The 26138-nt window shown below is 40.7% G+C and overlaps 4 protein-coding genes across 8 annotated transcripts in view; 3 read left to right on the top strand and 1 right to left on the bottom strand.

Moving 5' to 3' along the window:
- Nucleotides 1–12943, top strand: part of LOC118210981 (calsyntenin-1-like) — a 35846-nt gene extending 22903 nt beyond the window's left edge. For 2 of the 4 annotated variants that reach the window (XM_035387553.1, XM_035387552.1), the window contains 10 exons: nt 1209–1371; nt 3001–3051; nt 4078–4235; nt 4862–5010; nt 5796–6022; nt 6462–6632; nt 7011–7156; nt 7817–7952; nt 8883–9067; nt 9185–12943. In XM_035387553.1, coding sequence (XP_035243444.1) covers nt 1209–1371; nt 3001–3051; nt 4078–4235; nt 4862–5010; nt 5796–6022; nt 6462–6632; nt 7011–7156; nt 7817–7952; nt 8883–9067; nt 9185–9373 — 1575 coding nt within the window. In that variant the 3' untranslated portion in view covers nt 9374–12943. The remainder of the gene's footprint in view (nt 1–1208; nt 1372–3000; nt 3052–4077; nt 4236–4861; nt 5011–5795; nt 6023–6461; nt 6633–7010; nt 7157–7816; nt 7953–8882; nt 9068–9184) is intronic. The other 2 variants (XM_035387555.1, XM_035387554.1) reach the window with 1 other exon arrangement.
- Nucleotides 12944–14509: 1566 nt separating this feature from the next.
- LOC118210984 lies at nt 14510–18937 on the bottom strand. The gene is made up of 7 exons (XM_035387559.1): nt 18725–18937; nt 18193–18298; nt 17896–17958; nt 17634–17713; nt 16922–17052; nt 16613–16679; nt 14510–16453 (listed from the first exon to the last, which is right to left on the bottom strand). The coding sequence occupies exons 2-7, from the start codon at nt 18264–18266 to the stop codon at nt 16323–16325; spliced, it is 546 nt and encodes a 181-aa protein (XP_035243450.1). The 5' UTR covers nt 18267–18298; nt 18725–18937; the 3' UTR covers nt 14510–16322.
- nmnat1 (nicotinamide nucleotide adenylyltransferase 1) lies at nt 15225–21273 on the top strand. 2 transcript variants are annotated; one of them, XM_035387557.1, is made up of 5 exons: nt 15225–15338; nt 19059–19190; nt 19565–19748; nt 19866–19987; nt 20237–21273. In XM_035387557.1, exons 2-5 carry the CDS (start codon nt 19076–19078, stop codon nt 20632–20634), a joined length of 819 nt encoding a protein of 272 aa, XP_035243448.1. In that variant the 5' UTR covers nt 15225–15338; nt 19059–19075; the 3' UTR covers nt 20635–21273. The 2 variants fall into 2 exon arrangements, with proteins under 2 accessions (XP_035243448.1, XP_035243447.1); XM_035387556.1 differs by having other exon boundaries at nt 20225–21273.
- A 1147-nt stretch (nt 21274–22420) lies between these two features.
- Nucleotides 22421–24769, top strand: LOC118210985 (retinoid-binding protein 7-like). Its single transcript, XM_035387560.1, has 4 exons — nt 22421–22591; nt 23457–23635; nt 24034–24135; nt 24324–24769. The coding sequence occupies exons 1-4, from the start codon at nt 22519–22521 to the stop codon at nt 24375–24377; spliced, it is 408 nt and encodes a 135-aa protein (XP_035243451.1). The 5' UTR covers nt 22421–22518; the 3' UTR covers nt 24378–24769.
- The last annotated feature ends 1369 nt before the right edge of the window (nt 24770–26138 follow it).

Here is a 26138-nt window from a genome sequence, read left to right as displayed (position 1 = left end):
GCTGGAATTATTGATGTGTTCCTTTTATTTGTTATGAATATAAAGAAATCATGAAATTATTATCCTTGAAGACAAGAGGCAGTTCATTTTAAAGATGAACAAAGTGTTCTTCTTAGCTTTGAGACAGAGAGACACGAAGGACCACTTCAGCCCTGTGGTTAGGTGAAGGGCAGGAACTCTGTTTACAGATTCCTGTTTCAAATGGAATATCAGAATTCTGTGTGCAACCTCTCACTTTGGAGCAGTGCAATAAATAATTTGTCTCCTTGCTGACATCCTCTTTCTACTAGCAGATTCTGTGCAGGGTATTTTTAAGATAAAACTAGTATCTGAAAGTAAAATGAAAAGTATCCAATTAAACATGAATAATACCGATGCTGTTTCAACCAATGATAAAAATAGTTCCCAACTGCAGCATCTTCTTAGGCAGATGAGAGGCAATGGCTGTACTCAAGCTCACATCAGCTAATAGGCATTATGAAAGAAAGTGGTCTATTTTTGGCTTTAAATAAAATCAACCTCATAATCTTTCCATTACCGGCTGTAAGCGTGTGCTGTCTGAACAGCTCAGATTTGTTTCTTTGAAGCGTGGACTAGTAACTGATTGGTAAGCCTTGCTTGCTGTTATGTTCTGAGTCACCAAAGAAAATGGTTCTTTAGTGAGCGCCCCGTGCTTTGGTTCTCAAAAGCAGCTGGATATTTAAACAAAAACAGAATGAAAGGGGGTTTTCAAGAGGCAACTCCTGCTAAAGCATTGTTTCTCAGTATAGTGACGTGCCCCATCATCATGAATCATATGCTGACTGTGCCAATGCTGACCATGGCGGGCAGCTGACTGGGTTGTGCATAACTGGTCGACTTGAGCCATTTGTGTCATTGCGCAACAGCGCCTCCTCTGGTCTGGAGGCTGCCTGCAGTCGGAGTGCTCCAGCTGCACATGAAGTGTACTCGTATGTGATGAGCACGCAGCTCACCAGGTTGACTGCTGTATGCAGAGAAACGGCAGCTGGCAGAAAGCTCTTCAGAAGAGACTGGTGCTTATCTGTTCAGATGAATCGACAGAGAGCGTTGCAACGATGGCAGGAAACTTGTAACACCCATTGTGCATTCTGAGCCAAGAAAAGGGAAATTAGGGTACGTGGACTGGTTAAAAATTTGAAGAAATGTTTAGACAACTGCAGCACAAAACGTGCGGTTTTTCTCCTCAGGTTTGTGACAAAGAGTGGCATCACTATGTGCTAAACATCGAGGTCCCCGCGGTGACGCTGTTTGTGGACGGCGTCTCTTTCGACCCCTTCCTGGTCACAGAGGACTACCCCCTGCATGCCTCCAAGATTGAGACGCAGCTTACCATCGGCGCATGCTGGCAAGGTACGTGAAAATCTATCAATTTCTGCAAAAAGGTGTGCAACATTACGTAACATTTTAAACGGTGGCGGACCAGTATTACAGTATGAACCAAAAACATTAGGCCTCAACGCTTATTGTGTGTTCTAATGTAAGATAATCATCAGATCAACTGATTATTTTCTCAGCTCAGATGTAGGTCACCTTACAAAATAATTTTGGTGATTATCCCTTAATTGACCCCTGCTTAATTGTGAGGTTTAAAGGCTATTTAATCAAATGTACAACATGAATCTTGATTGATTACATCCACCCTCATTACACTGACAGTGTGTGGCTTCTCCTTTTCAGAAGACTACTTTTAAAGGCATAATTATGTACATTAGAAACTGTAGGGATCGATATTTTAGTGCATGCAGAATTCCAGTCATCGGAATTATGCTCTCACCACAGGCTGACCGGCCAATAATCTCTTGGGTACTCTGAACATGAATAATTAACACTTCCCACATGAGCTATTTTATGAACGATGCATCCATAGTGTAGAATATAATTTTAAAGGGGCCACTGAGTGACTCTTTATCACATTCTGTCAGTCACTGACTTTTTTACGGATTGAAAAACAAGTGGGTTTTTGGTCTGTGAGTCATTAATAACACATGACAGCTTCACCCATATCTGGGTTCACACAGCCCTGCTTCAGCTTGCAGCGTACCCTTTTCCCGTAGGAGCCACTGTAGCCTCCAGTAGTTTAATGGATCTTATCAGGATGAGTAACATCTACAGAGGGGACACTGAGACATTTTCCTCTACCAGATCTGATAAAATACACATTTTGGGCACTTGCAGAGCATATGGGTTCTGCACCAACAAAAATTAGACTTTATTGTTTGTGGTTTTTAAAGACCATTTAGTGGAAGTGGGAAGAAATAATGTGTGCAATAAAGCAGGGGAAATATCTATATTTAAGATTTGATCCAAATAATGTGAGATTACATTTTATTTACTTGGCAGACGCTCTTATCCAGAGTGACCTATAGAAGAGGTAAACATCAGTGATGCTCTCAGGGATATAAAAGTGCAGTATCACCGAGAAGGCTCAGAACGCCTATTTATGATCAATACGTGTAACGATAGCTGGACGGGAAAAAAAAACAGTATTTTTGCTGCGGGCTTCGGTGTGAAAAGAAGCAGCTTGGTGACATCACGTGTTTCAGTGAAGAGCTGTAGATGTCTGCACACTTGAAGCAGCAGTGGGGATCAGGCATGAATGCAGCCGGGTGCAAGGAGCAAATAGGACATTCCAAATTAGGGTGGGCACTGGACATGTTCAGCCCCATGTTGGCCGACAGTATTTATATATTTTTTTTAAACGTAACGCGGAGAATGCTAATCAACATAAAACAGTGTGAATATGCATGTCATTTTTTTTGATGGGTACCAAGTGGATTAAATGATAGGACCTAAAGAATTGTAATTATAACTTAACTGAGACTGATATTGAGAAAAGTATAAATATGTTTTCTACTGGCAAACTTTGTGACAGCATGACAGATTATTTTCTGCAGGTCCAAGCTGTGTGTTCAAAGGGTGAACTACTCCTTCAGATAATCCATGATTCCTCTTCTCTTCCTCTTTGTCTTACCTCCACAGACAATTCAGGACATGACAGTGACAATGAGACAGACTTTGAAACTTTGACAGGTTGATGGAGTCTTTCTCTACTTGCTCAACCAGCACTCATAAGCACAAGCGTACACATGAAGTCCGTGTTCAGTGTTCAGTGTTTTTTTGCATGCAAACATGCGGTTTATAAACTTTTGAAGCATGCCCGGTCCTGTCACCCTTGCCCTGCCAGCTGCCAGCCCATCATTGTGTTTTTCTCCTGTTTCTCAGCTTTTGTTGCTCCAGATTAAATATTTTCTTTCAGTTTGCAGCCGACGCACTGAAATGGTTGTTAGCGAAATATACGGCATCTTTAAAAGTACTCGAGAGGCATATAGAAATGCTGTTATCTTATGGGTGTATAATGCTGTTATCGTGTTATAATCTTTGTTGTGCTTGCACATCTCTGTGACCTTGGTGCAGAGAAAGGCTTCTAAGAGTGTCATGTCACCAACCGCTGCAGTCAATACTGAGCTTGAGTTACACAGTGACCTTGGGCATCTATCCTCACTCTCCATTATCCTTCTAGAGGGCCTTAACATCTCAGAAATATGCCTGTATCCAAATGGCCGTAGTTCAGTGTCTGTTTGAAATATGCAAACTGGACTTGGTAACATACTATGAATCATTTTAAGTTTGAAGTTAAAGGGAGACCACCAAACCCAGGAAAATTAAGGTGCAAGGCAAATATTTCAGCATTTACAGTATTGTTATTTGATTACTTTTTCCAGTCAATGAATTATAGCCTGTTAAGTAATAATTTCAGATAATTTTTAGTAACAATGTCCTTGCTATTCATCGCCACGATGCCTGCCATTTTTATGTTCGTGTTTCTGTGACTTCATTGTGAACAGTCATCTGAAAGTATTGCATGTGGGGCCAATTTCAGTTTCAGCTCATCCTGTTCTTGGCATTGGCCTCCCCCAGACATTGTTAGGTGCGATGTACTAACCTGCATGAGCATGATTGCAGAGACACTGCATGCCTGATTTGCTGGGGCAGTAACCAAAGGAAGCATGAGAAGAGTGTTCCCTACTGACACCATCCCTTTCTCCTGGCCTGTAGGGGGCAGCGCTCAGATGTCGCAGTATTTCCGAGGCAACTTGGCCGGACTGATGGTCAGGTCCGGGAAACTGGAGAAGAAGAGGGTGATTGACTGTTTGTACACCTGCAAGGAAGGCCTGGACATCCAGCTCCCTGAGGAAGTGGGCACCAACATCAAGGTAATCAGGCAGAGCCTTTTAGCTTAAATTCATGAGTTCACTGGCTTGTACGTTAATGGATAAGCCCATTACCAAAGGTTTTCAGTAACAGGGATCGACAGCCAAGAGCATCTGCAACTGTATGTCAGCACATTATTTTCATACTGACAAATTGTTTCCCCATATAATTCTGTATGTTCTTAGTAGACATTTTTTATGAATCTGACTTTGAAACAATATGAATCATTGACAATACCACATTCATATTTAAAAAGTCTTTAAAGTGTCATGGAAAATGTAAGTCTTCTCTGGGTGCCTCTCTTGCCCCTTGCTGTCTGGGCTATTCTCTGACATGCACTGGGTATTTGGTTTAAGAGTCGGCACCATCATCCTTCATAACAGACACCAGTTTGCAGGACTCTGTGGCTGATGTGAACTTTTTGTTGATGTTACATTTTTTAATAGATTTTTTTTGGCGATTTTTATGTTTTTGATTTTTTTTTTTTAAACAAATATCGAAAGTTTTGCCATGGACATTGAGCGCATGTGAAGACTCATTGCCGACCGCTGATTTGGTTGACCTTCATGTGGGTTTAAGTGAAGGTGAGGCTTGTGCACGCAGGTGACGCTGTCCTGCCTCTCTGCAGGTGCAGTTTAACCCCAGCCAGTCGTCTGTGACCCTGGAGGGGGATGACATGGAGAGCTTTGACAAGGTCATGCAGCACGTCTCCTACCTCAACTCCAGACAGTTCCCCACGCCCGGCATCCGCCACCTGCGCATCTCCACCACCGTCAAGTGCGTGTCCGCCTCCATTTTGTCTGTACAGTAGTAAAATCATCATTGTATGGTTAATGACGTAGCTGTGGCTTGCAATTTATAATACTTTCCTCCAATGTGCCTTTGAGGTATTTGTCTACAATAAATGTAATTTGGGGACCTATATGGATCTGCTTTATCGTAAGATCAAACATTGAAGGTATTGTTACATTTTAGCATTGAACACCCCTATACTATTAGAAACAATTGATTAACTGCTCCTAATTACCCATGTCAGCATCTCTTTAAAATTAGATTCAGAAGAAGGATCCTGTGTATTCATAATGTGATACATGAGTTAAATGCTTTCATGATGGGCCCTGGCATAAACATAAATGTACTTGGATACAGGAACAGAGTTTGCCCTTGACTGACTTAACAGTAGAAAGTAAAAGAATTAAGAGGAACATTGAAATTTTTTTTTAGTTTTCTAAATTCCCAAACAGGAAAAAGGCAAGTCACTGCTGGGAGAGGTATTGTCTTAAACAAATGACCTGAATCACTTGAAATTATGAAATGAGGCCAATGCTAATATTGTAGTTTTCCATTTCTGTATATAAAAAATGTCTTATTAAGTCCTGTACAAAACCCCAGATTTTCAGTGCAGCAGGTCTTTTAAATACAAGCCCTAGTTTGCGTAAATTCAGTCTAACGGTGGGCCGCAGGTGCCTCAGCGGTTAATATTCTGGCAAAGCAGGACTAATTACTGGTAGGCCTGACTGTCCTCTGCCCTGACACCCCAGACCTCTTTCCCCTGTCCCCAGGTGCTTAAACGAGGAGTCGTGTACCTCTGTGCCAGACGTGGAGGGGTACGTGATGGTCCTGCAGCCAGAGGAGCCGAAGATCAGCCTGAGTGGCATCGACCACTTCGCCCGGGGTGCCCCCGAGTTCGAGAGCGCGGAGGGCGTGACCCTGTTCCCCGAGCTGCGCATCGTCAGCACCATCACCCGCGAGGTGGAGGCCGAGGGCGACAGCGAGGACGACCCCACAGGTGCCAGCGAGGGTTTAGGAGGGGGGGGGGGGGGGGGGGGGGGGGGGGGGGGGGGGGGGGGGGGGGGGGGGGGGGGGGGGGGGGGGGGGGGGGGGGGGGGGGGGGGGGGGGGGGGAGGAGGTGCGTGGATGGGGCATGGGTGAGCAGCCCAGCAGTGAGGAGAGAGGGAGGGGTGACGTGGGGGAGTCTGAGCGTAGTTTCGCCATCTGGTGCATCTAGGCTAAGAGCCAGAGAAACACTGAATCACAGATCCAGTAGGACAAAGGCTGAGCATTAGGTCAGCCTTTAATACTGTACCAGAACTGCTTTTCCTCTGCAAATGTCCACCTAGTCATGCTTGCCTGTATAAAATAATGCTCATTCGCATTGTTGTTTTTGAGTAAATTATCAATGTATGAATGCAGTCCTTTAAAATAACGGGCGCTTGCGGCGTCCCCAGTTCAAGAGTCGGTGGTGTCGGAGGAGATCATGCACAACCTGGACACGTGCGAGGTGACGGCGGTGGGGGAGGAGCTGGACGCCGAACACGAAAGCCTGGAGGTGGACCTGGCTCAGATCCAGCAGCATGGCCTGGAGATGAGCTCCTCAAATATGGGCCTGATCATCACAGGTTAAGCTCCGCCTCTAAGCAGGGGCCCAAATCACTGCAGGTTTTTAAGGACCGCTCTGGAAACAAGTAGCACCAGTGCACTATTAGTGCACCTGTTGGAGTGCTTTAACTACTTAGTTACTTTCGAATAGTTCTCGAAGTAAAAAAAATAGATGTTTGTCATACGTATTTTGCATCTGAGGCCCAAAAAAACACGCTTACATTTGAGTTTTCATTCCAGTTCTTTTTGGGATTGGAAGTGAAAATCTAAGAAGTAAAATCAACATATCTGTGATATTTTTATTTTAATGAGTTAAAACACACTACTAAGAAAAAACATTCCTGTGAAATGGCCGGAAATGTTTGTCTGAAATCTTTCTTTCCTCCGTGGTTTTCCAGGTGTCAACACAATGACGAACTATGAGGAAGTTCTGCATCTCATCCGCTACAGGAACTGGCACACAGAGGCCCTCTTTGACAGGAAGTTCAAGCTGGTGTGTTCCGAGCTCAATGGCCGCTACATCAGCAACACCTTCAAGGTTGAGGTGTGTGGAAAAAGCTTTGATTGATTGATTTGATTTCCACCCACAGCTTCATGCCATATTCATATGGAAGATCGCAACCAAAGGCAGAGGCTGGGATACAATTTGTGAGAAATGGTGAAAATGATTGCCCTCTTTCACAATCAAATTCAAGAGTAAACTAATATGAGAAGACATTGCAGAATCTAATTTTTTCAAGAATTTAGAACCTTACTACTACGGACAAATGCAGTCGTTTGTCAGCTGGGTTGAGGAAAGCAATTGTTTGTCGCAACTGGAACAACATGCAATCCACAAAACACAAGATACCAGGCCATATCATACAATTTATGGCCGAAGTAAATGTCCGCTAAATAAAAAAACACTGTCAAAAGCTATTGTTAGCTAAAAATTTGTCCAAGCTTTAAGTTATCTAGGACATTTTCTTATGGATTTATCTGCTTGCATACATGTGATTTTTGTGTCACTGTTATGCTATGTATATTCTTTAGCACAAGCTAGCATGATCAGTTCTTGGGTATGTGTATGCTACTTGCTATCAGACGCAAGGGCTTACATGGTCATTTACATGTACAGATATTCTGTATTTGAGTTATTTGCTGTACTGTGTACTTGTCACAAAGTCAGACATATTCAAGTTTGCGTGTGTACACTCTGCTTCAGGTCAATGTGATCCACACTGCCAACCCCATGGACCACGTTAACAACGCCATGATGCAGCCTCAGTTCATCAGCCCCATCCACCATGGCTCCATGGACCTTTCCGGACACACCCTGGCCAATTCCCACCAGGCTTCAGGTAGCCACCGCCCCTTGTGTCGCGATGATTCAGCCCATTTTATAGCGTGCAGAAATGTGTGGCTGTCCTTGAACGTGGACGTTAACACAAAGATCCAAGCTCTGTTCTCTGTCGGGAGAGCATATACAAAACCAACATTCAGTTCGAATGCAGGCTTGTGATGCTTGACGCTTCATCCAAGGATTTGGGCAGTTAGAGTAACAGCTATGGAATCTCTCCAGCAGTAGTTAATCAATCCAAATCGAAAACACTTCACTTTTGTGGGTTGAACTCTATATTTTGTGTTCAGAGAAGAGATGACTACACAGATGTGTCTTGCGCATATTATAAATGGGACCACACCGTGTCTGTGAACACAATGATCTCGTGTGACATGGGCTTGTAAAATGAGGGGAGTAACTGACAGTCCATTAAAAATCCAGATGCATATATGCACAATATGAACTGTCATGTAAACTGTCCACATCTTAACCTCTACTTAAGTCAGATTATGTGACTAAGCTTTCATTTAGATTAATCCTGACCTTTGTAATGGAAGAAATCGTTTTATTCTCTTCCTTTGCTGTGGATTAGTCCATTTTTAAAAAGTAGGACAGTCATGTGCTATATTTTTGTTATTTAAGGCAGTTGTTGTAGACGTGGCACATAGAGCTACTGAGCTCAGTAAGTGTGACCTGTGTCTGGTGCAGTATTTTTCCTGTATGCTGATTTACAGCTATTTCTGTCCTGTGGTTTAAATGTACCGCATGTGCATTTGTTGCCATAGTAACGAGGGTGAAGATCAGACATAATAGTCTGATTGAGTGAAGGAGTTAATTCAGTAAGATTATTAGAGTCAGAATAGTTCACACTTTAAACCAGAATAAGAGTGTAGCGGTTATGCTGACCTCACCCCTATCTCTCTCTCTCTCTCTCTCTCTCCCTTTCTAGTGGTTCCTAGCGCTGCCACCATCGTCATCGTTGTGTGCGTCAGCTTCCTGGTGTTCGTGATCATCCTGGGCGTGTTCAGGATCCGCGCCGCCCACCAGCGCACCATGAGAGATCAAGAGAACGGCAAGGAGAGCGAGATGGACTGGGACGACTCCGCCCTCACCATCACCGTCAACCCCATGGAGGTATCCTCCACCACTCATCAACCACACCCCCACCCGCCCTTACGAGCCCCAAAAACGGTCCGATGAGTCTAACCTGCTGTTTGATCTCTCAATCCCCCCCCCCCCCCCCCCCCGCAGACGTATGAGGACCAGCACAGCAGTGAGGAAGAGGAGGAGGAAGAGAGCGAGGACGGCGAGGAGGAGGACGACATAACCAGCGCGGAGTCGGAAAGCAGCGAGGATGAGGAGGGCGGGGAGCCAGAGGACCAGCAGGCCGCGAACAGACAGCAACAGCTGGAGTGGGACGACTCGACACTCACCTACTGAGAGCACAAGAGGGCAGATAGTGCACCTGCACACACACGCGTTCACACATACACATACGCACACACACACACACACACACACACGCACGTGCGCGTACACACACACGCACACACGCATGCACACACACGATCACACCCACTCGCACACACACACGCACGCATGCGCACGCACACACACACACACACACATACATGCTCACCGACACACACACACACACACACACACACACCCTAGAAGCTCTGGGGCATTCCATGTTCCTGTTACGGTCTCTTAAAATGACCTGTAGTGTTGAGAGAGAAAATGTATATCCCTTCGAGCAAAATAAATACAAATCTGGTGTTTGTAATGGCTGATGTTACTGCTTCGGGCCAAGAGTTTCTGTCGTCATTCGAGTCGTAGTATTCAGTAGCCATAGTATGGTAATCACAGACCTTTATTTTTTGATCTCTGTGAAACTTGGCCTCTAGATTTGCGTTTATTTTAAGCTATGTAAGGAAAAAGCCTGCACTTTTTGTTTTCTTCACTGTCAGTTCAGCTGTGAGACTTTTAAAATGGAGAATGAAAATGCGATAGACCCTGCACATGAATATCAGACTGACAGAACAAAGCTTGGGCTCTGTGCTTTTTTCTCTTTCTGTTTGTGTTGTCTGGAGCAGAGGAAAGCAAGATGATACATCACAAGCTTTGGGTTTTTTCCTCTTTTTATGCATGAGAAAACTCAAATAAATCATACGTGTAGGTGAACAAATAACTTTTTCATATTTTGTAAATATCATGGAGTTATGTAATAAGGCCAAATGGTAAAGAACAAAAGTAGACAACAGGGTCCAAAAATAGGAAAATGTCATACAGTATGCGCTGTAGTATACACAAAGGGGTATAGCATGTTCTAAAGTTGGGCTCTTCTGTCATGCTTCTGTAAAATGTATGCTGTAGAGAGAGAAACCCATGACAGAAATTATGAGGTTTCCGTGATTTATTCACATTTATTATTTTCTGGGGAGGAAGGGAATGAACTTTTGGGTTGGGGTGGGGTTGCATTTTAGTGTGATGGCTACACTTGTTAATAATTTGCCAGGCTTGTGTAAGTATAGTGACAAAAATTTGTGAGATAATGTTGTATCTGAAGCCCGCAATAATTCAGTGAACTGTTTTGGAATCCAGATGAAACACAAAGGATTTGACAATTGTTTATTAAACGCCTGCTGTACAGTTTTAGCACACTGAAGCTTTTAAATTGCCATTTTCCATGTTGATGTTTTGACTATTGTGCGCACATAAGCTATAGAAATCCATTGTGAGCCCACGCCAATTCCAGTTGCCTGCCATACCTTTAAATATTGTTCAGAAGATGCTGAACAAAAAACAACAGGAGAAGCAGGTATTTGCGTGTAGTTGGAGCATTGCAAGGTCCAGATAAAGTAGATTTATATGGGAGCTGCTTGTCTTTGGGTTTTGAATGAAAAAGCATTTTCCAGAAACTGATAGACTGTAATGCCACATGGGTTTGTACTGTAGAGCTATTTTCTAAATATTTGTTTACATTTGAACAACTTTTTTGGTTGCGGTATAAAGAAATTATACAAGTAATTGGAATTATTTCTCTTTTTGATGTATTATTTTCCCAGTAACTGTTTTGTTTTCTTTGCGGAACGGGTACCCAATCATATAAGAGATCAAAAGGAAGTTCCTATTCTATCTGGTTTTCAAATATAATGTAACACAGCAAGAATGATTCAGGGCACAAAAAAAAAAACAAACTAGCTGGTCCAAACCTGAAAAAGGGTTGCTTCTGGTAAATGGACGTTACATCACAAGTATGGCAATACTGCATTTCCCGTGATGGGAGGCCTGATTGTAACACAGTCACCCAATGTGTAAAAGTGCCGTCAGCGCTGAACTGCTTGCCGGTCACCTCACGTGGTGTATTGCATTGTGTGGAACTGGGAATTGGGAATTGGAAATTGGGAATGCAATCACTGTCATTGAACCCCAAAATAGTATATAAAGGTCAAAGCCTATCTTTAAATTGTTCAATTCCACATGTAACAAGGTGTTTAATTTACTAATTATGGTCCAATACTGATTCAATATATATACATTGTCACTCAAATATGACATCTCTGTCTGACAGATATCTACGGACAAGATATTTGGATAATGAGTTTTTGTTCCTTGTTGCACAGCCTGTGTATTGATGCAAAGTAATAAAAATGGTTTGCTCCCTCATTTAAGACCATACCTGGGTGCATAGATTGCAACAGATGTCTTTGGAACTTCCTGTGTTAAGGCACCAAAGATAAGTAGGTTCAGCAGGCATGTTTAACTGAAAGGACAGCAATGACAGCCACAGTGTGTGTCAGTGATTCTGCAAAATCACCACGGTTGGTCACATTGCTCCTTCATTCAGCTGAGACCTGTGGAGAGGCCCAACATGATCAAAACTCTGGCGGTGTTGGGAGTGCCTTGTACCTATCACAACACATTAACACAACTAACAAAACACTCATACACGCTGTTTTAGTTGTGGCCATGTTTGTGTGTAATTTTTGTAATTATAAAATGCTAGATTTCTTACAAGTCGGGGGAAGTGGTTTTTATTTAATTCCTTTCCATTTGTTGTAATGATAATGATGGAATAACTGCTAGTTTTATCTGTAGTGAAAGTTTGTCCTACATTGATGTTTTGTGCTCATGTGATGTGTAGACAAAGTAGGTCTTTCATATATCATCTATAGATATTGTCCTTAGACTAATTCATGTTTGGGGGAAAAAAAGAAACAATTCTACTTCAAAAAGGATGTACATTGTTAAAATTCTATATGTAGCCAATGTGGGTATAACTTACAAATATGTATATGGTGATTGGTGAGACTGAAAAGCCTTTAACCCTACAATAAATTTCAATGTATATGTAAAATGTAGGTGCTTTTCCCTACTTTTTTTAACATTGGTGGGGGGGGGGGTGTCAACACTGAATTTTCTTTTTTTTTTTTTAAACCCCCTTTACTTTCAAAATTCCCACAGCTCTACTTGTCACTCGCTATGGATATTTAAATGACACAAATGAGACATCCAACCACTACCTTCTCATTTCCAGAATTGGACCTATAAAGGGTTACTGTCGGGACTTCTGGAAGTCAGTGATTTAAACATGTTTTGTGGTAAAGAAATGGGACGAATAAAAATGTAAACTGGGGCTATTTGTGAAGCATTATTTCTGTATGATTCCTATCTGAGTATACCTGTTAGAGCAAAGTGCTTTACACATACAGTTGTGTAGCTGAGAAGAGAGAAAGCAAAAATGTTGTGAACCAGTTAATGATATAAACTACTGATGGTGAAATAGTCTGTTGTACACATTTCATGATTCAGTTGTGCCACCAACAATGATTGTCTTCCATTTTTGCATTGTTCTTTTTTGTTTTTCTTTTTAAGAAGTGAAAGGAAAGGGTGTTTTAAGAGGTGTAGGAAGCTGCACTCATTTTCTGACCAACCAGACTCGGTAGCGAATGGTTATAGTGAAGTTGATGCTTGCTTATGAACAAAAATAAAGGATGCCGAGATGGATTCCCAAAAACATGTGGACTGTAATTTCAGTTGTGTTTGTCTCAACTGGTGAACATGATGTAACTCGTGTGCACCGAGTATTTTACCAGTAATTAAATTATACATTTGTGTAAATTTTCCTCCATCTTGGCATCAAAGCCAAGTTTTATCAGCACTCATTAGTTAGGTGTTTGTAATCGCCAAATTCCATAAATAAAGTTGTTTCTAATTCTGTGGAAAAAAATTAATTCCTGACCCATTGACAACAGCATGTTCAACCGCGTGTACTTGGGTGCCCAAGCCGCTGGGTTCTTCCTCCCAACGGGAGGTGAAACCCATACGGAGAGCACAGGAAGTACTGTTAATACAGCTAAACATTTTGCCTGTTGGCTATCCAAGATTACTGCAGTTGGACCAATGTTGTTGCCAGTCCTGTGTGCTTGGGTGCCCCCTGGTGCCCACTTGAAGAACTCCAACCTAATGCTTTTGCTTTGTCCCAACCATGTCATTTTTCACAAAAGATCCATTAGTAATTACTCTGGGGTTTTCTCAGCAAATTATACACATTTGTACATTAAATATTGGTTAGCAGTCCTCACGTGTGTATAAACTTTCTATCACATAAGCTAAAATAACTGCACAAAACCTGAGTTGATAAAATGAATCTGTTTTGTTACCAGGAAGGAAAGTTACATTAAATTCTTATCCGGACCACCATGCAAACCGTCATAATGTAGTACATCATGTTTTATATGTGTAGGCCTTAATCACTTGCATTCTGTTGTTATAGTTCTATTAAGCACTCGTAAGGTGTTGCAGAGATATTTGAAAAGTGCTATATAAATAAATATAGTTTTATGTTTGTGTTATACCTGATGTTACCATACAACAAACTTGTGTCATTTTATTCATAACAAACACAAAGCGTCTGACACTGGAGAACTGTATGAAGGCATGAAAATGTAACAAAAATAATTACAGCGCAACAGATGTACATGTCCTTAAGTATATGAAAAGTTTTAAAAAGATGACGCTTTGGGTGGGTGATATTTCCATTTACTCAAGAAAGGTTTCACAACTTGTGTCTTTTTTGAAAGACAGTATTTCTCAAGAATGTTGGAGCAATACTTGGAAGAGTACTTGAGACCTAAAGCTGTCAGGACATAAAAACCAGCACATTTACTGTCGAATGTATAGAACTAAGGCAATCATGTCTGACACAATGTAGAATCTGTTCTTAAAACTTAAATACAGATTATACTCCTCACTTCTAAAATGGCTTTTTAAAAAGTGTCATTCCATCCCCCTGAGAAGGCTTAGTACAGTTTGTGAAATGCTTAGGTTGAGCAATGAAGACCTTACCAAATCCCAGCTTTTCTCTGCAAGAACTAAGATAGTGTTCCAATAGTGAACGTAGGCAGCGTTTCCCTCTCTCTGTATAAAACATTAAACTTTTTAATTGCAAAGAGCACTACAATAGAAATTAATACATTTGACACTAAAATACTTACTGGATACTAAAGAATACTACATTCGGTGAGCACGTTCAGATATTATGTCTCAGAAAACGTTGAGGTGAATACTGGCTGAAGATGTATCATATCAAAACTCTTTATTTGAATGCTGTATGTTGTTTGATAGTACGTGCCCATCTTTTTTGTCCTGTATTGCACGTTGCCGTGGACATCAGTCAGTGCTATTCCACGAGCCAGTGCACATAACACACGTCACACCGCATCGACAAAATAACATAGTTATGCCTTATAGTATATAGTTTATATACTTTGATTTGCCAGTCTTCGGTTTATTGCTTGTGTCACGTGCTAAACGCACCACTGTCAGTTCAATCTAGAGTAATAAAGCAGCAACTTCACGCATTTCGCATTAAAATTCCCAAAACCCGTTTCGACTGTGACAGACCAACGTGTGAGTAACCTCAGAACCAAAAATAAATAAATAAATAAATAAGAAACCAAAAATCAAGTGTTACGCCTCCAGATAACACCCTTCTCGACGTACCACAGAGAGTACACATGAAGACTTCCCGTATTAGACTTCCGGTATTTATCTGAAAGCTTATACCAAACTAAAAGTATATTCTTGTCAAGTTTCAGAGACTAACTCTGATTACAAAAATGGTTGACTAAAGTGATTAGATGTTTTTACGAAGGCCTGAAATCATGTTCAACACAAAATAATATTATATCAGAAGTATAATACCGTTCATTGTAGTTTACTGCAACGAGACAATTACGAAAAAGTATAAATCCTGTCTTTTATTTTGGAATATTCCCGCCTTGGTAATTGCAGCAAACACTTCCTTATTGTGGTCCTCTTATTGTTAGCGTGTCAGAGGAAAACTTTGGCATGAGTTATCGTAAAACCGATTCTTGCAAATCACACATGTATTAGCAATGTAAGTAAATTCTCAATAATGCTGCTAGTTCGTACAAAGCTTGCGTAAATGTGGCTTGCAAGGTTTACGCTGAATTGATTGCAATCTGTTGTGATAGGTGGGTGTCTTGCTAGACAGTGAGTTGGGAACATGGGCAATCAAAAGAATTAGCTGGCTAGCTAGCTAGCTCATTGAATTTCTTAATGAGGTGGTTCATCCGACTCAAATAGTTAACGTAGCTTGAAAAGCTGTCAAATTTCGGAGTATTACATTGTATTTTGAATACCTCTCTAGGTTACTACAGGTTGCGGCAGTGAACAGAGAGTGCATATGTTTTTGTATTGGAAATGTGATGATAATATAGCTAGCTTATAACTCGTTGCATTAGCTAACTAACTTGTCAGATTGAAACCGAAGTCATTCCTTGCCATTTCCTGGAGGCACGTACGTTGTTTTATGATAATTTGTCTACTAAACGCAAATCTTATTATTTATGATTCCAAACATGATTTACATTCAGTTATTAAAACCCTCTTAGCCTAATTCAGCAGTGAGCAATGCGAACTGTGTCTGTTTCTGGATTTAATTTGTGCTCTTCAGTATTTAATTCGCCTTTTATAGGCTGACATCTGACATTTTTAGCTAAGTTTATTTTTTAGCTCATGAATGACAACTGATAACCGTTTTGCTTGCCTTCTATGGAATGTTTTACTGTGGTCTAATCTATGACTGAACTGGCATTGGCATATAGAATTTATTAGCCAACTAAACTAGGGTAGTTGGTATAAGCAAAAATGTGCAATACTGTGGCCCTCTGGGACTTCTACTTCCACTTCCAATTTTGATGTTTGGTTTGGGCTTCTGTACAGCTTCCACATTGTCTTCAGAGCCTTTCAGTAATTGGATATTGCATGTAACCATGCAGAACTCTCCAGCTTTCAGTTGTTGAGGCGTTGCTATGGAACCGGAATGCATTATAGATGTCGCCGTGGTTCTGCTGTGTAGTCAGACATGCCATAGGCAGGAGCAGCTGTGGACTGGTTCATAACACACCCCACTCTGGGAGTACCTGTCCAGGGCCCAGCCAGGATGCAGTGTGTTAGATACCCAGAACCCTCCCATCACCAGGAAGAATGCTGAAAGGAGAAGTATTCGTTAGTATTGGTCCCCTGCCATTATCATCAAATACTGTTTTAAAATTGTATTTCAGATTTTCACTTTCAGGTAAAACTGAATGAATAAGTTTCACTATTATAGTGTATTATAGATTTTTGAAACCACTGTTGCCTTTTTACCTGTAGTCAGGACACACGCCCAGGTTAGCAGGTAGGACATGTAGTACAGCTCAGGAGTAGTTTTTGCCTAGGAATGCAAATCACTTTCATTATTATTTATTTTTCTGTGTGTTGAATTTATTCAGTTCATACCCCTGTGTGACTAGCAGCCATTTTGCTGTAACATACATTGCCAGTCATTCCTCAACAACCTTGGTGAGTAAAGCAATGGAATGTGACTTCACTTAATGAAATTAGATTTGGGTGTTTTTCTCGTTTTTTTTTTTCTTTTTCTTTTTTCTCTCGCCTCTGAAAACCTGTTGTACTTACGCAGGTAGTTGCTGTGGCGGTTAAAACAGTGGTGCAGAGGCCCTCGGCAAACGACACCACTCCAAACACGTGGAAGGCTGCTTTGAAGGCTTGAGGGACTGGGTCCAGTAGTGTAAACACCACTGCAAAGCCTGGACCAGCACAGTCCCATTAGTCCAGGGCTGCACGACACTGCTCTTAGAGATCTACCTTCCTGTAGGTTTTCACTCCAGCCCAAACAATGCAGACCTCATTCAACAGCTACAGATCTCACTGAGCTGCTACTTAGTCAAATCAGGTGTTCCAAATTAGGGTTGGAATGAAAACCTACAGGACGGTATATATCCAGGGATAGGGTTGGGCAGCCCTGCATTAGTCCATACTGAAGAGAGGTTGAGCTGCTTAGTTATACTAAGCCTCAGCTAAAACATGTACATTAGGGTTTACCCTTTTTTTTTGCTGTCAGCATACAACAACCCTAAATGTGAGCTTAAAGTGGCATTGTTACTCTGCGTCTATGGCCGACAAGTTATATCACACACTTTATGAAACGATAGAATGCTAACTCACAGGTATTTCTGGACTGAGCTGACTGCAGTTTTATCTGCTTATCCCTGCACTCTGGAGATGAGGATATTTGCCCCAGTGAAAATAGAATTTTAATCAATATGGCGCTTTTTGAGAAACACAACGCTGTTGCTATGTGCATTTGGTCACAGATGTTTGAACCTACCTGTAGCCACAAGAGATAGCATGATGAAGCATGCAAGGTTGTTCAGAAGAGGCTGTTGGCAGTATCGGGAAGATTTAGGCCTGCTTGTAAGGGAAGAAAACCCTGCATTAAAGGGTTGACAAAACACATTTATTATTATCTAATATTTTTTCTGTTACATAGATTTCCAGCAAGACTTAGGTCTATATGAGTCATTTGAAATACAATTTTTTTTTAAATGTATGTTTTATTTTTTGTTGTAGTTTAGTTTTGTTTTACTTGCCTTGTTAGAACATACAACTGAGGGGGAAGGACAAGCATCACAAAAATCGCAGTTATGATTTGACTGTAAGAGAAATAATTACACAGATGTTGGTTATTGTTTACAATGTTAAATAAAAGGCCAAACTCAATGCTATCTATACGCATTGTGTATTATTATTATATCACCAAAGTAAAACGTGTAAATGCTGAAATTGTTTATCATATTAACCCCCCCCCCCCCCCCCCCCCCCCCCCCACATACACACACACACACACACACACACACACACAAAATCACAATTTTTTTCGAACTTACAATTTCAGCCTCTGACGTTTTGGCAACCACCGGCTTAAATGATACGCCATATGGACCAAGCAGTAATGCAGCATTATGTGGTTTGATTAAATTGATGCGTCTGTCCCTGTACGAATGCAAAACATACATTTTGTTACCTTTAGAATGTGAACGCGGATCATCAGGGTCGAAGCCAATGTTAACAGTTCATGTTTGCCGGAAACAAATTTCTTGGATATAATTTCAGTTTAAGGATGCCGCGAAAATACTATTTTACACCTATTCCTGCAGTTGCCATACCTTTTCGTTCACAATTGAAACGATATGTTCGGAGCGTCTATGCACAACCGGGAAGTAGACTATTATTTTTAATTAATCATTAGGTCCGTTGCCTTGACTGCCGTATTTTCATTGCCAACACGCTACGAGTTGACTAAGTAGGTAATTTCGGTCCCATATTTAAAGACCTATGTAATGAATAAATACGCACAGGATGCAACAATGTTCTCTAACGTAAATAACTTCGTCTACCATTTCTTACCAGCCACCTTACCTTCATCATCTGTCGCTTGTACAGTGACGTTAGAGTGGATGTATGTTTAGCCGATGACAGTTCTTTACACCGAGGAACAGGTGTTAAGTGGACTGCCGCAGGGTCATCACCAAAGGGGAAAGAATTATGTTTTAGTTTCTATTGATTTAGCCGGACAGTTGTTGCCCCAGAACACAGAGCCGGGTCTGCAGTCTTGCAGTGAAGACTGACAAGTTTGTCTTTCAGAGGCGGAGCTGCGGACCGGCTCCCAACGTTGATTGGTTAAGGCTGGTTGAAATGACAATTCTGTTGTTCTTTAATCACCCATGTCTTATTTTTACCATTGTGTGAACAGCTCTCTAATGAGAAGCCATGGAAAAATCAAACCAAACCAAAGTGGTGCTGCTGGCATGTGGTTCATTTAACCCTGTCACCAACATGCACCTGCGAATGTTTGAACTGGCTCGGGACCACCTACAGGACACAGGTATGTTTTTCAATACTCTTAATCTGTAACATACCATTTACCTGGCTGCTGGTAGCTTCCACTGTTTTAAATTCTGCAGTTTATTAAATAATGTATCATCAAAAAACATTGGTTCTCATGGGTCATTGAAATTGCATTGTTTGCAGTAAGGGTGGCTTTTCTTACATAAAAATGTGTTCATTCATATTATTATAGGAATCATGCATGAATCAGTACATGTAGTTGGTAGGAAATATAATAATCCTTGGCTACAGGGACACACAGGTATGGGGGCTCTGAAATTCTGGTTGACAGCCTTGCTAGTCACATATTAAAATGTTATATGGGAATTATCATTACTAACTATTTTGTGTTTGCTTTTTGCTCAATGCAAGGAAACTACCGAGTTATTAAGGGAATTATATCCCCTGTTGGTGATGGCTATAAGAAAAAGGGCTTGATTGAAGCCTCACATCGGATTGAAATGGCAAAACTTGCTACCGAAAGCTCTGATTGGGTGACAGTGGGCCCATGGGAGGGCCAGCAGGCTGAGTGGGTGGAGACTGCCAAAGTAATCCGGTAAGTGCAATGCTGAAACATTGTTCCTGTAGTTCTTTTACTTCATCTTGTCATTATATGGCTTATTTAATTACGTGTTAATTTTGTATGTATGTTTTTTTTTTTTAATTCCCCCAGGCATCACTATGAGGAGCTCCTGGCTGCAGAGAGGAATAAAGATGAGGTGGACACTGTGAAGATTGGCAAGAAGAGGAGGCGGCATGAAGACAGAGATGGATGGGCACACCATGGGAGGCCAGGTAACAGAGTAGAGTTCAGATATGGTCACTTCATTGTTTTTACGTCCAGGTCTTCTTTCCATTCTTTTACACGTTGTAGCTGCTATGTTAAATAAATAATATTTTAAAAACCATTCAGATTTTTTATTGGGAAACTTGTTGGAGATTCATGTAAACAGTAATATTCTAGGCTAAATCTTGACACTGACTTAATTTAGGCAAATGTTGTAATCATTAGGATAGTCATTGCGCTAACAGCTTCTGCTGTAGGTGTGCCCCAGCTGAAGCTGCTGTGTGGCGCGGATGTCCTGGAGTCCTTCAGCGTACCCAACCTGTGGAAGGCAGAAGACATCGCCGAGATCGTGGGCCGCTTCGGCCTGGTGTGCATCACAAGGGCGGGCAGCGACGCCTGGAAGTTTGTCCACCAGTCAGACACCCTGTGGAGGCACCGCAAGAACATCCACCTGGTGAAGGAGTGGGTGACCAACGAGATCTCTGCCACCCACGTGCGCAGGGCCCTCCGGCGTGGCCAGAGCGTCCGGTACTTGCTGCCCGACCCCGTGGTGCAGTACATCCGGGAGCAAGGCCTGTACACCGCCGAGAGTGAAGAGAAGAACGCCGACGTCGTCCTGGCTCCACTGCAGAAATATTCTGAGGGTTGCAACTGAAACGTGACCTTTTCAGCAGCCAATAAATGCAAAAAAAAAAAAAGAAAGCCTGAACGAAAAAAATGAATGTAGTGTGGTCCTTGCGTGGTATATAGGTAGTGGGGAGTGGCAACAGCAATAAGCCAATAAGCATTTTGGTACACTTGTGTGGAATCACTATTTATTTCCGAGACCTTAATGATGCACATATTTACTTAGGTTTTGGTCATGTTGTGAATGCTGGGAGAACAGTTACAAGATGCCTAGTACTAGTCAGTCAGTCAGCCATGATGAAGCAGTGAACAAATAGATTAGCTAATTTTAGCAAGCGGCTGTTTCTTTTTGTACAAACTGCTCTTATATAGTCTTTGTAGAGAACGTGTGCTGTGGCTGGATTTCGAACCAATAACCTCAGTTAATGAAACCTATATTGCACTCCTTACTTGCAAATGGTTAATTTGCTAAAGTTTGGGTGTAATAAAATAGTAACATATTTTATTAGCCTGAAATTGAAGTAACATTGATTGAATGTTTTTTTAAATGTGAAATTTTAAAGCCAATTTTAGAGCATTTTAGAAATTGTCCTGTTATTGAAGTGTGAAAATGTGTTCGTTCCTATAGATACATTTTTTTAGAGAAATAAATAGTTACTTGTGCACTGCAATTTGTTGACTGTTGAATTTGCTGTCTCAGTCCATTTATCCATACATTAGTACAAGAATACATTAGTACATAGTATATTAGTTGCTTTTGGTACTCTGTGGTAATATCGCAAAACAATTTAGGTACCTAAAGGAAGTGCAGTCCTCTGTTCCTCTGTTCAGTCCGTTGTTGTCTGGGTTTATCTGAAGTCCACCAATGCCATTTTACAACAAGTCTTGACTGAGTTCAAGTTCCCATGTTGTGTTTTAAAGAACAGAGAACTGAGGGAAACTAAATATGGCCCAAAAATAGCATTGTATCCCAGTTAAATGTCTTGGTTCACCCTGCTTGCACATCTGGCTATTAGCAGTTTACGTGATTTTATCCCCCATTATTCATTAGCTTTATTTCCTGGCAGTTGTTGGCAAAATGAGGGCATGGGTTTATTTCAAGAGGAAATAATTAATAGGAGAAAAAATGGCAGATAAGGTGTTTTAAAATGAGCTAATTCACAAGAGTCTAGGAAATTCATAAATATGACAATATTGACTGGTTTTGTCGACAAAGGATTCAAATCCAAAGTCTGGGTAATCCTGTTTATTCCATCCAATTTTTTTTCCTTCTGTTGTGTTAACCACTGTTGATTGCATCATATGCACATTTGGTGAATAATATGTATGTGAAGAAATCAGTCAAAAGTACAAATGTCCCTGTTTCATTTTATAATGAAGTTGTACCGCTGGAAATTGAAAAGGGTTGTGTGTGTGTGTGTGTGTGTGTGTGCACACGGGCATACAGTATATGCAGCCTTTATATACACACGTGTTATATGTTATTGTGCTAATAGGCCTTCAAATACCTGAAAAACATAGGAACATATGTTTATTGCATTTTCTTGTTATTAATTTTTCACTTTACTAAACAAAGTCGATTGTCTTTGGTAATTGTGCAAAAAGTAGTGTACCGCCCCTCATTAGGCTGCTTCCACTGAGGTCACTGTGTCCGGAATAGCTGTAGAACATGTGTGAAAGTTCAGCTCACATTTGTCCTGCGTGCCCCTTTCACCAGTTGTTCACCTATTACCCACATTTCTAAACACAGCAAAAAAAAAGAGATTGAAGTGGCCCCTACATACCCTCTTCCCATTCAGTGGTTTTAAAAACCGCTTGCATTCAGTGAACTGATTTCAGTTTGAAGCCCGCTGGCCAACCTGCTGTTGCTTTGCTACGATTCTGACTTCAGGTGTCCAACTTCGCCATAAGCATGTCTGCGGACTACAACGGCACTTGGGACATTGTCAGCAACGATAACTTTGAAGGTTACATGGTAGCGCTGGGTATGTGCATCTGTTATTAAGAAGTACTTCAAATTAGCCTACTGGTAATCAGCAGGCTGACATGTGCAGTTCGTTGCGTGTACAGTGGTATTTTTTATTTTGCTAGCATTAACTATCATTTTTGTGACCTTTTGTTAATAACAAGGGATTGTGAAAAAATGAACTACAGATATTTTTCGGAGGTAGCGCCTTCTATCGTTAAACAACAGACAAACGAACAAAACGCAGTTTCCATAAAGTTTTTAGAGTCTTTTAAATGACGCTTATTTGCGATTTTTATTTTATTTCATCATTTTTCAATTTTTGTTTTATTTTTGTCAAATAAGACATTTGGACAAGTACTCAATCGAAGTTTAGAAACCTTGTACATTGTACATATGTTTTTAATTGTAAAAGACCAAGGTAATTTAAATAAGGTTATATATTTTGATTAGTTTAATCCTGCATTTATTTCAAGACCTTCCACGGCTATTAAACTCAAATTGGTGATGATCGTGTTACCTATGTTACCAACAGCATAAATCTGCATGGGTTCTTATGAATACATCATTTTAATGGCAGATATATTTAACCTTCAGAAGATGGCTACTTTATTACCTCCGAGTTTTTTAGGAAATGACCTATTGACTGTACTATGGGGGAAAGAATTCTAAAGATATTCCCACTTTTCCTGCCATTCAGTTCTTGCGAACGTGTAAGGTGAGTCAGTGTGAACTTTTGCTTAGTTGATAATTGCCATTTTTATTCCAGTAAAATGGCAGAGAAGGACAATAGAGGTCCTTCCTGTGAAGTAGCTCTATCATTAACTGCCCTGGAGGCTGTTGTGTTCTGACATAACCTCCCAGGTTTTTTTGTGTTCTTGCAGGAATTGACTTTGCCACACGCAAAATCGCAGGAGTACTGAAGCCGCAGAAGGTCATAGAGCAGGACGGGGACTGCTTTATCATTAAAACATACAGCACCTTCAGGAACTACACATGCTCCTTCAAGATTGGGGAGGAATATGAGGAGGTGACCAAAGGACTGGACAACAGGAAGTGCCAGGTGAAAAGGACATTCAGTTATTCAGCGCCCCTCAAACACATACTGCTTTAATCACCCATTGCAATTCAGCACGCATCTAAAAGTACAACATTTATGTCTAAATGTGTCCCACAGCCTGTCTCTTGGGTGGTACCCTATAAGGTGATCTCATCCTTGTTATTTTATCCATTTGTTAGCAGATAAAACAAATACAAGCTGCAGACTTTGTTTAGGTGTTTAAATTGGATGCATTTTAAAACAGTAGAGGAACTGCTGGGTATTTTACACAGTACATCGTTGTAATACAGCAGCTTATCAGTGATGTATAACAATGAAACGTGATGTACTGTGCATGGATGTATTAAAATTGATGTGTTATAGTTTTGACATATAATATACTGTATGTCGAAATCGTGTAGACAGTGGTGAACTGGGACAATGGCAGACTGGTGTGTGTGCAGAGGGGAGAGAAGAAAAACCGAGGCTGGACGCATTGGATAGAGGAAGACAAGCTCCACCTGGTAAAGGCTTTTCCATTTTACTGGGAGATACCACCAGCTATAGCATTACAAATGGCAGTTGCTTCTTAAACTGCTGATATTTAGTTTTGTATGACCAAACATCTACAGCTATAGAAACACAAGCATTCAAAATTCTTGTTATGGCAAACTTTCCTAATGCCTTTTCTTTCTGTATTGCTCTTTCAAAGGAACTTCGCTGTGAGAAGCAAGTCTGCAAGCAAGTTTACAAAAGGAGTTCTTGAGCGCATGGTCTTTATGCCAATTTTAGTCTGGGGCTTTAAATAGCAGCGCAGCACATAATTCAAGTACACTAAGGATATATAATTGGATATAAACCCATCACCCTGTAAGATAATGGCGAGTAAAATATGAAGGTTAATATTGTGTTATCTCAGCATTAGACTGCCCAGTCTCTGGGTAATTGTTGCTGTTGCTATTTTATCTAGGGAAACTAGAAACAAATGTATTTTCTTTGTAATATGTGACATTCCTCTCAGCGGATACTAACCACAGATACTATTCACTGCATTTGCATGCTGGAAAATATAGCAATCAACTGTGATATTTACACATTGCCCTTTCAAATCTGTCATGTTTCAAACTCATAAGTAAAAAAATAAATGTATTTCCTTTTTGTGTGTGTTGTTAAGTGCTGTTTTCATGGAAGTGGTAAAAAAGGCAAAAAATGTATTTTGGTTGTTTTGAGAAATGTAGTTGCCATGAAGGTTTCTTGCTACAGAATACTTTTAATCTGCAATGGACATTTGCATTATTGTCCCCTGTCTTACAAGACTTCAAGACTCTGTTCTGCAGTTGTAATTGGCTAAAAGCAAGACACTTGTCAACATGTAATATGTGAAAATATTGATATCTACATGGCAGATATGACAAGGTCGGAGAATGTCAGCTGATAAAGCTATTTTTAATTTTCATTTTGTTAGTATTTTTTTCTTAATCCATAATTATTATTTTTTTTTAAGATTTGAATAATAACTGGATTAAATGTTTTGAGTGTTTTTAGTGTATGAGAGGCATGTAGGGAAGGATCAAGGTAAGTGGTTATATTATTCTAGTGATAGTTAACCACATCGGTCAGCGAGAAGATTACAACAAAGTCTCCAAACATGTCTACCCAATTACCCTGTTTTAGGCCATACTGAGCGCCTAAAAAATTTCTTGGACATTAAGAACAATTTTTCAAAATTTTGGATGGAAAGGAATTTCCCTGGGAAGCCTCCAATGGAATGCTCAGCGATGCTTAAATTGTACAACAGGCTCAGATTCAAACTAGGAAAGGTATACTTGAAATTGAATTGAAATTATTATTATTATTTCTTGTATGTGTTCCTGTTCAATTCAAGAATTTATATTGGAATTTAAATCAACAAACACTGATCTTCTCTTGGCCCATAATTATATTTTGTGACTAATTTGTGAACAAAGCATTTTATTTTTAAAAACAGAGATAAGTGTGCACTGAATGTCCTTAGTTTTTCCCTGCATTGTGAATCTATACATGTTTTTTCATAATGATGACAAAATATTGTAGCCTGCATATTGAGCTGTAGAGGTCCCCATCTCATCACTTTCTTTGTCTGTATTCCCTGGTTTGAATGAAGCCCGTGAGGTTGCTTGGCACGGCTTTTTTCTGTGTCACCTTTTCTCTGTGAAATCATATTCTGGGAAAAAGCAGTTTGGACATCTGAAAAATATCTAGCTGTACAGAAAGCCATTTTAGCCTAATCTTACAGTATAATTGGACTGTCACGTAGGTGTTCTCCTTGGAAGGTCAGGGACATTTGGTGACAAACACCTATGCTGCAGATGAAAGCATTTCCATCACCTATTGAGCTGGATAAGTATAGTATGAAGTTCGATTTTTCAAATGAAACAATATTTCATCATAGTATTGGGTTCATAGTCATCATAGTCAATATGAGTATAGTAGTGGCTGATGTGATTTCAAAAGAGATAGAAGTCTCTGTACAAAGCTTTGTGCTGCC

This window comes from Anguilla anguilla, chromosome 13 (genome assembly GCF_013347855.1).
Source record: "Anguilla anguilla isolate fAngAng1 chromosome 13, fAngAng1.pri, whole genome shotgun sequence".
Classification (NCBI taxonomy): domain Eukaryota; kingdom Metazoa; phylum Chordata; class Actinopteri; order Anguilliformes; family Anguillidae; genus Anguilla; species Anguilla anguilla.
The sequence above is the reverse complement of the archived record's forward strand: the minus strand, read 5'-3'. Positions and strand labels throughout refer to the sequence as shown.